Here is a 10,755-nt window from a genome sequence, read left to right as displayed (position 1 = left end):
TAAAGCAGTGTGGCTTTATATTTATGATACAGCTGCAGTTTTACATAAAAAGCCTGTATGTCATGGTCGCATTCGACTAATCCCTTCTTTCTCAGGTGTCATCATTGATTTAATGCATCTGATGAAACCGGGGGGCTTCGATGTCGCGCTATTCTTTCGGGACATTGTAAGTCAACCTGAGGATGAGAGCGAGTTGGGTTTGCAGCTGGAGCCTTGTGACAAACTGGAAGACCTCCAGAAGAGAGTGCGGGCCAAGGAGCAGAAGAAGAGAGCCATGGCCAGGTAGAGATCAGTGACACGTTGGCGTTTCCAGGCGGATAAAAGTTGTTCTTGCTGCTTTGCTCTTTGTTTTGCTTTCTTCTTCCTTTGTTGTTCAACTCCTCCTCTCTCCTCCCTTCTTCTCCACACCAACCTTCTCTCTCTAGGTTAAACCTGTGTCTTGGCGAGGGCATTAATGTAGCTGTGGGGATTTATGCAACTGCTGTGACATCTCGGAAACCAGCCCCCGTCAGACTTTACAGGGAAACCAACGAGCCGGTCCGCAGCAAAACCCGAACCTTCCACACCCAGACTGGCAGCCTGCTTCTGCCCAGTGAGATAAAGAAAGCCCAGGTAAGAGCGGACTAAATATATGCTATTTTTTAGTTTGGTTATGTGAAATATTTAAATTGTCATATATGCTGTACTCTGTAAGTTAGGTAAGTCTAATTGGTAATACATCCTAAATTGTGGATCATTACTCACCAGAATGAGCTGGTAAGAGCCAAGCTGAGAAATGTATCAGCCGCAGTAAAATTGACCTAAATTACGTCGACGATCAACATTAGGTTCAGTGATTATTCAGTGATTTTGTTGGTGTTCTTTTTTTTCTCCTCATTTGTTCTCGTGTGTCTACTGTAGACGTACGGTAAGAAGCAGATAGTGATGGAGAGGGACGAGGTGGATGCCATCAAGAAGTTTCAGGATCCCGGACTCTATCTGATCGGATTCAAACCAATGGAAAGGCTCAAAACTCACCACCACATCCGACCTGCTGTGTTCCTCTATCCTGAGGAGGGAGAGGTGAAAGGTACCGTTTGTCTGTCTGCATCCGTTTGGCTTCCAACCCAATAGGAAGAAGTATCAAAACCACACTGTTAACTATAAATATCTCCAATTAGTGTGAGGTGAGGATATGTGATCATTTCGGCTGAAACAGTTACAGTAATAACAATTACAGTAATAACAATCAATGAAGCAATTAGTCGATCAACAGAAAAACAATATTTTCATAATAGATTTATTGTTTAGGCAAAAATACCATTCCCTGGTTCCAGCTTCTCAGTTTTGAGAATTTGCTGTTTTTCTTTGTCTTATGTGATTATTGACTGAATATCTTTGGCTTGTGGGCTGTTGGTTGACAAAACAAACAATATAAGAAAGTCACCTTGAACTTTAGGAAATTGTGATCCACTATTTTCTATCATTTAACCAAAATGATTTTTAGTTGTAACCCTACTGATTTAAAGACCATTGTTGGTCAAGTACCTCAAGTGTTTTTTATGATGATTTGTTTAAACATGGATGCTAATGTGTTTCGTTTTGAATATAAAATGTTCACTTCTACTGTCGAGTCTTTAATAATGTTCAGTTTGTTGGACATCTTCTCTTCTTTCTCTGCTCTAATATATCCTGTGTTTTCCACCTCAGGCAGCGCGTGTCTGTTCTCTGCCTTATTGACGAAGTGCAGCGAGAGGAACGTGTTCGCTCTGTGCCGCTGCGTCTCTCGACGAAACTACCCGCCTCGATTTGCTGCTCTGGTGCCTCAGAGAGAGGAGGTCGACGAGGGAAAAGTACAGATTACACCACCAGGTAATACACCGCTGGGCTCAGCAGTAGCTTACTGGGTTTAATTAAAGAGTCCCACACTTAACAGGCAAACAAACTGCAGCTCCTTTTGCAATTCCCACTACTGTATTTGTTTAGTTTGTATGAGGCTTGATGTCATCTTGTCCTCTGTCTTGCCTGTTTCAGGTTTCAACGTCATCTACCTGCCATACGCTGACGACCTGCGGACTCTGGATCCCCCTCAGTGCCCATCGGCCTCACAAATACAGGTGGACAAAATGAAGGAGATCGTCTCCAAGCTGCGCTTCAAATACAGGTAGCTGCACATGTTCACTGCTTTACAGAGATCTTAGTTTTGAGATGCCTAATAAATGGTTTGAATTACACTGCATCAAATTCTGTCATGCTAAAAGTAAAACTGTGTCTGTCTTTGATGTTTTTTTTGGGTACAACAAATGTAACACACAAATTCCCTATTTAATAGCTTTGTGGTGCAATGGACACGCACGTGTGCTCTCTGCTTATAACAAAGTCATTCAGTTTCTTTCTGTGACATGTTTTCATTCTTTGTAATGTAATGCAGGAGTGAGGCTTTTGAGAATCCAGTCATCCAGCAGCATTACAGGAACCTGGAGGCCTTGGCTCTGGATATGATGGCTCCAGAGGACACAGAGGACCTCATCAGTAAGATGCAGACAAACAAACAAACATTAAGACATCCTGGTTCCTCTTGTTGCTTGTACAACCTCTTCTTCGTCTCACACTTCCTGTACCTGAGACCTCTTTCTCTGTGTCTCAGTGCCAAAGGTGGATCAGATTAACCACCGTCTGGGTCCCCTGGCTGAGGAGTTTAAAGATCTGGTCTACCCTGCTGGCTACAACCCTGAAAACAAACCAGTTGCCAAACGCAAAACAGGTCAGAGGTGGAGTCATCACAGAAACTAAGCAAAATAGCTTTTAACTGTATTTAGTTAGTTGCTTTGGGTTTTTGAATGTCTAAATCTAAAGGTTTTCTCCATGAATGAACTTGCAGCTGATGTCGGAGGCGGAGCTGAGAAGAAGCCCAAAGCGGAGGTGACGGAAGACGAGCTAAGGGCCCATGTGCAGAACGGCACCCTGGGAAAGCTGACCGTGCCCGTGTTGAAGGAGGCCTGCAAACAATTCGGGGTTCGAACCACTGGGACCAAGAAACAGGAGCTGATAGATGCTCTGACCGCCCAACTGGCCCCATGAGGAGTTAGATGTGCACCTCACTGTGCCTTCGTGAGCTTTTTCAGATCAGTGTCTTAGTTAGACTTGATTCCAGGACATGTCTTCAGCCATTTTGCAAACCAATTTCTGGTAAATTTGGTTTTAAAAGCAGGTGACAAGTTTTAAATTTACTGCGTGGCCCGTGCATTTTGGGACAGACGGACACTGTTTAGTTTTGTCTTGTAGTTGATGAGTTGAAAACTGTTGATTTACCCTTTTTTTTTTTTTTACAAGGCAGCACGGTTCAGTGCAGCTTAGTGCTTATGTCTGCGGTGTGTCTGTCCCACATTACATGAATAATGTATTAATTTTAAAAAAGACTACCAGGTCATTTTCTCATGATTTAAAACTGGTTGATTTGAGTTATAATGTCATAAAAAAGTCTGCATTGGAATATACTGTACAGTCATAAAATTACTGTAACTACTTGGGACTGTTGTTGATAATCTTGTATTTGCATTAATAAAGCCTTTTACAGCCCTGCATCTCTGTTTTATTTCAATAACTGCATGTGAGTCAGTAGACTCTACATCTTAAGCAGCATTTCCGGTTCTTCTTGTAGCAAGAAAGAAGGTGTGTCCTTCCAAAGTAAGACCGCAGCATTATCAGCATACCTGGACCTTTTCACTGCATTGTTTTGCCACACGGCACAATAAACTAAGGGCAGTGTTCCTGCTGGGGGCAGGCCTGCACAGGAAAAATGTTTCTGCTCAACAGCAGGAGGAAGGAATCACATACAACTTTGACCTCATCAGAGTTGCGTCAGGTTCTGATAGACTGAAAGTAGATGGCATTCCTCAGAGAGGATTATCTGACTACACACCAGGTAATGGAGCTTTAGGAACATTTTGACATTTCTTTGGGTTAAAAGACTTTTTAACTACATTCGATTGTATGTTTTTAGTTTTCCAGTGTAGGCTTTATGTTTTGGTGTACATTGTCATGAAACCTTGTTACATGTCAACATACAGCTCATTATGGAGCTTGCTAGATCTGAATTGACTCTGACATGTGAAAATGATATCCAGGCAGACTTAATCCTCATATTAGTCCTAGTTTTATTTCCAGTTGCTTGTATAATCACATGAACGTTGCAAAACATTTGTCAACACTGGTGTTATGTTGAACTTTTAGGGCTTTTATATTGAAAATTCTGAGCAGAAGTGCTGCTATTTATTTTCACTACCTTGACGCTCGCTGGAGGTCTGTGAACTGCAGAGAAATGGAGTGTCAATGTGAAAAGGACAACTCTGAGGATGCTCTTACAGGTGAGAAGAAATGTTTAACAACTCAACCCAACTTTAAAGATGTCTGTGCTACATCATAAAAGATGAAGAGTGTATTGTTTGTGTGCCCATTACATGAAAATACAGTTTAAGTATGGACATGTTCATTACTCACTCAATAGACTTCTTTTGATACCATGTGGCATTTTGTCTTCATGGTTGCAAAGTACATAGTCTGTTACTTCAATTTAGTGGCAAAATCGTTGTGACTTCCGGGATGGTTTTTCAAAATAAAATATCAAGCACGTGTTACTTTTCAGTTTGTCAATTTCAAAAAATTGCACAAAAACTGTTTTAGCTGTTTCATTAAATAATCAATTTGAACCCATTTTCTTTACAGCAACTACAATATTACATAACTGTGCTAAAGTTTCCCACCATTAAAACAATCCTGGAATAAAAGAGATTGTGATGTCAGCTTTTACATATAAAGATTAAAATCAAATCTTTGAATGTAAACCTTGATATGCCTACAGGGACACACACACACACACAGTGACATGTATTGAACAATAGGGGATTTGGAGTATTTCACATATAGGTGAAAGGTAAACCCCATGATAAGTTGTGGACAACACTTCAATACTAATGTCTTGCTTTCCTCCCTCCACTCTCTGTTTAGGCTGGTGGATGAACGGCAACAGTGTCCAGATGGGAGCTTTTACTGTGGTGGGGTATCTTCTCTACAGATTCTCACAGAGTCAGTAACTCACCAAACATATGTTCATATTCATTTGGCCAATTCCAAAAACACACATGCCATATTGTTTTATTGTTGTGAGTTGGAAACTAGAAAATCTGAAACAGATTAAACTTGTTTGAATTCATCAGAAATGGCTTTGATGAGAACAGACCTCCCTGATGGTATTATCAGGAGTGTAGCCAGGAATCATGGGTCCTACTTACAGAGGGTGACCCTAACCTCCCTCCATTTTCAGTGACAAATATCAATATACCTCTGCAGATTATTTTTTTATCAGAAACACACATAGCTAAAGAATAAAGCAGGCGATACTGTATATTTTTCTAAAGGTCTAATTTTTCCTCCATTGTTCAAAATATGAAAAATACTTAAAAGAACACCATGGTAGTTGTGACCTGCTTAAAATCTTTACGTCTTCAGTACGGACAAACTGGCTTAGGGCTGAGTGCCACAGACTCCAAGTAAAAAAGTAATATGAATTAATTATAGATACACACTGGTATTTAATTCAGTGGTCGGTATCCTCTTATCCTAAAAGCAGTCCTGCAGAATTTTTAGGTTGAAGGAACAAGTTAGCAGGCAAAGGTTTCATCAGGTTTAAAAATGTGTAGTGTATGAGGGCATATGTTTTCACATTTATAGTATCCAACCCACTGAATTTAGGGTTTAACTAAACTATATTGTGTCAATGTTGGCCCATAAATAATTCAAATAACTTTAAGCAATACTTGAATGGTCTTTCTCGACCACTGCTGTAATCTGTAGTCTGTTTTTCCTGCAGCACTCCCAGCTCTGATCCGATGGCCGATTCGTCTTTTCTGTTCTCTAACTGGTAAGTTTAGTTCCAGTGGTATATCAGGGGTCAGAGGTCAGAGGTCAAAGTCTGATTTTTAACTGACAGCACACAAAACTACTGTTGCCATCAGTATGCTTGATTAAATACCAATAATGATCACATGTCACTGTGTGTTTCTGCTTCAGGTCTGTCAGCTCTTTGGAGCTGGGTGAGCCGCCTCGTGGGAACCCTTCGTGGTACAAAATATACATCCCTTATTTCTTACCCATAAAATGTATAAAAAAATATATTAAAAAAAAAGTCAAATAAGCTAACTTCTCAATTTATTGTTTCTTGTTTCTCAGGAATCCAGAGCCTGTTTAAATGGCTGTCTCAAATTTGGCGGTTTTTCGTAGGTGAGCGCTGCCTGAATTTGTGCTGGATGTTGTTTACTGTGTGCTTCAAATTGACTTTTCAAGTGAAGGTAAACAGGTCTGGAAAGGTTTACAATTTTAGTTGGTATGTTGGAGTAGTCAGAGGAAGTGACTCAGAAATTCAGCAGACACATGACGGCAATTTAGTATTTCAAGGGAGTGGCGCTATTTTAGTGATAGATCTACATAATAATTATAGGTCTGTAATTAACAGTTAAACCAGCTGACTTACAATCTGCTCCTCCATCAGGATTTTCCTCCAAGTTCAAGTGGTTGGCTGCTGTCATCAAAGCAAGCTCAGGTCGGCTCACCTTAATCTTCCTTCTTGTTTTTTTTGTCCACTGAGGCCCAGTTCAGTTTGGGCTGAGAATCACATTTTTTCTGTAATATGCTTCATTATTTAACTAGTAAAAACTCTGCTCCACAGACGAAGAACTGGATTTAAGCAGCCCCAACAAACCAGGCCTGAGGCTGATCCTCCTGGAGTATAACAGTGGAGGATGGACCTCCCTGGAAGAGACTTTGTTGGGCAACAGTGATACAAGGGCACCCACGAGTCCCATAATTGAGAGCACCAAGACTAGGACCGTATTAGATGGTAGAGAGGTTACAGTGATCAACACCCCAGATCTTTTGGGGCCGTCATCGGGGAACAACAAGAGAGCCAGGGAAGCTTTGAGGAGCCTTCAGCTCACCAGTCCTGGACCACACGCCTTCCTGCTGGTGATCCGAGCTCCGGGCTCCAGCATGGGGATCGACCAGGATGCAGCTCAAGCAATCCGAGCCACCCTTGACCTGTTTGGTGACGGGGCCGCAGGGTACATCATCCCAGTGCTCGCCCAAGCACACCGTCCGGGTCGAAGGCATACTGTAGATCAGCTGCTGGATGCAGACGATGGGGGTCTGAGAAGGGCTCTGTCTCTATGCGACCAGAGTCCAGAGCTGGTGGATGACAGGCCGGACTGCCCTCCAGAGGTGCGGGGTGTGATGCGCAGGCAGCTGGTGGGGCGTGTGATGGAGATGAAAACACTGAGGGGGCATTTCGTCCACGAGCTGCAGAGGAGAGAAGACCGCATCAGGGAGGAGCTTCTGACTGACATGGCCTCTGCACTGGCTCTAAAACTAGGACACATGTAAATAAGAGAGGGAGAGCTGCTGTTGGTCTGTGTGAAAGAGTTGTTGGGGCAGTGAAAAAATAAGGAGGCAAGATTCATTCAAGTGTTAAACATGCAATTTTGAGTTTAAGTGCAAGGGTGATTCTTTGCCTGAGGTATTTTTGTCACTCTGCTGGTTTACCACTGTCCAAATGAATTTACTACCACTGGCCGCCTTTTGGTTTTCAACATACCACAGATGCTTTTGGTTAGATATCACGCTCACACACACTTAATTTTCCCATTGTGATGTGTTGTACTTCTTTGCCGTCTGTTTATTCCTTTGCATAGGCCTGTGCCTCGTGTTTTCTTACTTTGCTCCAGTGCTTAGCCCTCCCTTATCATTCATAATTTATAAGCTATATCAAATAAACTAAAGTCATATTGGGACTAGAGTTCAGCAGTGTTGTCCATGTATTCTGTGCTTTCTCCAGAAGCCTCTGAAACACCATTTAGACCAAAAACTGTTACTTAATATGAACAAGCTCACATTTAATTGCAGGTTTTTACTGACTGTATTCATGTAGCTGTGACATCTGGCAACAGATGAAAGTAACAAGTGTATTTATGGTATAATAATATCAGTAAAATTGTGACATATTAACATCATCTCAAGTATATGTTGTCAATGTAGTGCAGTGTAACTTTTATTTTCAGAGGTGAGGTTTTTCCACATTTTTTGCAGTCTTAATGACCTGAAACACAACTGACACTGATAAAGCAGAGTGACCCTGTGGTTAAAGAGACCATTCAACATCAGTACATACCTCCAACAGACCATTCAGGTTCCTCGTGGGCATGATGATGGAAACACTTAGCATAAGAAAAAATAACAACCACTGGTCTACTGGTATTTTTCCAAGCCTGACTTCTGACCTAAGAAAAAGAGAAAATAGTTGAAACAGTAGTAGAAAAAGTCGATCATTACCAATACACACTAGCATCTGTTAGCACATTATATTTTACTGTATAAGGGTTTAGACATCTTAAGCAGCATGATCTGCTGTGCTTTGAAGTCAACTAAATGTACACAAGAGTGGTTCAAAATCTAATATTTACCTTATTAGCTCCATAATCGTCCAGTGTCAGTATTGGGTAATATGTTAGTAAACTAATTCTGAAGAACTGATTGGAAAACAGGATATGACTGGGAAATGCATGTTTGGATCTGTTAAGCTGAAAAACACTGTCTCATTACCTTTCTCTCCAGCAGTCTTACAATTGAAGACTGCTATCAAAAAGCCTTTGGCAGTGCAGGAAGGCCACAACAAAGATAATCTCTTTCAAATGTATCTGTATGATCCACATTATTGTGGACATATACTGGGATTACACTGGCCAAAGTCTGTTACACTTTATTAAACATGAAGAAATATTTTTTCATGTCAACGCTGAATCAAATGATTTATCTAATTTTAAATGATTATTCATAGTGTCAAACCCACTGAGAATTAACACCAAACTCTGGAGCTATTTGCAGGTTTTCAGCCACTTTTAGTTCTTTGATTTTGTTTTTCTGCCTGCAAAACATTTGCAGACCAAAGTGGAGCTGAATAGAGTGAATACAAGTGAAGAATATTCATCAAATGGCCTGAAACTCCACACATAATGTTCATAATGTGTTCTTGTGTCTGCTGAATGTGTATTGTTTGCTAACATTTTGGTCATAACAACACTTTTTAAGCTGAGGGCTGTGTTTTTTTTGCCCCCTACTGGTCAAAAATGACTAAAGGAAGCTTTAAAGTCACAAACCTGGCTGATTTGGTAACACATGGGGTTACTAATAACTGTGTGTAATTGAAAAAGTGTGTCAGTTTGAGCTCACCAAACTCAGCAGAAGATAAACAACTCCTGTATGCGTTTATAGCATAGCCAAACAAACCAGGGGCTGATGTGATTCATTGTGTCACACTGTTTCAATAAAGGAGAGACCATCAACAATGTCATTGTTATGTTAAGCTCTTGTGTCCACATCATGTCCATACATGATTCACTGTTTCCTGTGAATCCCTTGTGCATAGTATTCAATTCTTGAAAGCTATAAATCTTAAAGATGTGATTCATAAATATTGGCACATTTTGACATCTGGTCAGATAATTTTGTTGTAAATACAAAATTGAAATATTCTGACTTTGTGATATATTACTTTTTGTTGTGGCCGGTGGTTTAGTAAACAGTTGCATATTTACACATCGAGCAGACGCAAAATAAATAGATTCTCTGGCTGTCTGAGTCCAATATCCACTCTCCTTTAAGCTCTGTTTTAGTCCCCACCAACTGAAAAATATCTCTTTAGCTGCTAAATGTTTATCAGCTAGTTGCTAACTTTGTCTGCTAAGCAAGTAAGCTACATTCAGAGTAAATCACAAGATTAAAGTTGCGGGCATAAAACCAAAACAATTGGGTGATAATTATCTGTGGGTTTGTCACTACAAGCGACTCCTTGGTCATGTGATCCATTGAGGTTTAAACCCACTGTGACTTCTATTATTGTTTTGTGGACTACAGTTATGAAGCTTCAGGATTGGCATTATGCCTGTTGCCATCTTGGTTTTTTGGAGCCAGAAGTAACCATATTTGGACAAGAGTGTGGAGCTGCCTCTATCCTGACTGGATCTGACTGAGAACCTGAGGACACGTCTTGGTAATGGCTTATCAATCACAATGTCGTCACACCCTAAATCACACCCTGCTTTATCGTCTATTTTACTCTAAATGGGACCATAATGTACCAAATGCTGCATGGAAGCCGACTCGAAACTAGCAACTAACCATAAACTTATTCGCAAACTGTTTACTGAGGTAATAAATCAAGTGAGAAGTACAGTCATTTTCTCATGAGCTTACATACAATTGGACTTCTTATTGCAACCTGTAGGGTTGCCTCCTGCTGGACATTAGAAAGAAGGCACCCCAAAAGACCCCAAAGCTCCATCCACTATTTATTATACAGTCTATGGATCCATTGTTGACATTAAAATATAGTGGTTATAGCCTCTTCAAGTATTCAGCAGTCAATAAAGCAAGCAAAAGTTTTAGCCAGCCTAAAAGTCATAAAACTTTTTTTTACATTACTTCAACATCACTGCTGCAAACGGGGTGCAAAGCAGCACTGTGATATTGATTCATTTATGTCTTTTAAACATGCCCACTGTGAATAAAGTGGAAAATCCAGGGTTTCGCAGTCTCAGGGGAGGGACTGCTCAACTGTCTACTGACGCAGGCGGTGACAGCAATATGGAGCCAGGGGGACGCTACTGCGCATGTCCGCTTCTGCACGGACGGAGAGAGAGACAGACCATAGACAGAGAGAGGGAGAGAGAG

The 10,755-nt window shown here is 40.9% G+C and overlaps 2 protein-coding genes across 3 annotated transcripts in view; both read left to right on the top strand.

Annotated features, from left to right (window-relative positions):
• Positions 1 to 3,561, top strand: part of xrcc6 (X-ray repair complementing defective repair in Chinese hamster cells 6) — a 5,390-nt gene extending 1,829 nt beyond the window's left edge. For both annotated transcript variants that reach the window (XM_035659441.1, XM_035659433.1), the window contains exons 6-13: positions 96 to 282; positions 426 to 612; positions 901 to 1,069; positions 1,690 to 1,851; positions 2,014 to 2,143; positions 2,411 to 2,511; positions 2,627 to 2,743; positions 2,861 to 3,561. In XM_035659441.1, the coding sequence (XP_035515334.1) occupies positions 96 to 282; positions 426 to 612; positions 901 to 1,069; positions 1,690 to 1,851; positions 2,014 to 2,143; positions 2,411 to 2,511; positions 2,627 to 2,743; positions 2,861 to 3,060 (1,253 nt within the window). In that variant the 3' untranslated portion in view covers positions 3,061 to 3,561. The remainder of the gene's footprint in view (positions 1 to 95; positions 283 to 425; positions 613 to 900; positions 1,070 to 1,689; positions 1,852 to 2,013; positions 2,144 to 2,410; positions 2,512 to 2,626; positions 2,744 to 2,860) is intronic.
• A 264-nt stretch (positions 3,562 to 3,825) lies between these two features.
• On the top strand, positions 3,826 to 7,965 carry LOC118326566. Its single transcript, XM_035659588.1, has 8 exons — positions 3,826 to 3,904; positions 4,213 to 4,346; positions 4,987 to 5,064; positions 5,849 to 5,899; positions 6,049 to 6,099; positions 6,208 to 6,258; positions 6,527 to 6,577; positions 6,704 to 7,965. Exons 2-8 carry the CDS (start codon positions 4,301 to 4,303, stop codon positions 7,411 to 7,413), a joined length of 1,038 nt encoding a protein of 345 aa, XP_035515481.1. The 5' UTR covers positions 3,826 to 3,904; positions 4,213 to 4,300; the 3' UTR covers positions 7,414 to 7,965.
• Positions 7,966 to 10,755: the final 2,790 nt, after the last annotated feature.

This window comes from Morone saxatilis, unplaced genomic scaffold (assembly GCF_004916995.1).
Source record: "Morone saxatilis isolate NCDOM2014 unplaced genomic scaffold, NCSU_SB_2.0 Contig1, whole genome shotgun sequence".
Taxonomy (NCBI): domain Eukaryota; kingdom Metazoa; phylum Chordata; class Actinopteri; family Moronidae; genus Morone; species Morone saxatilis.
This window is presented reverse-complemented; position numbering and strand designations above follow the sequence as displayed.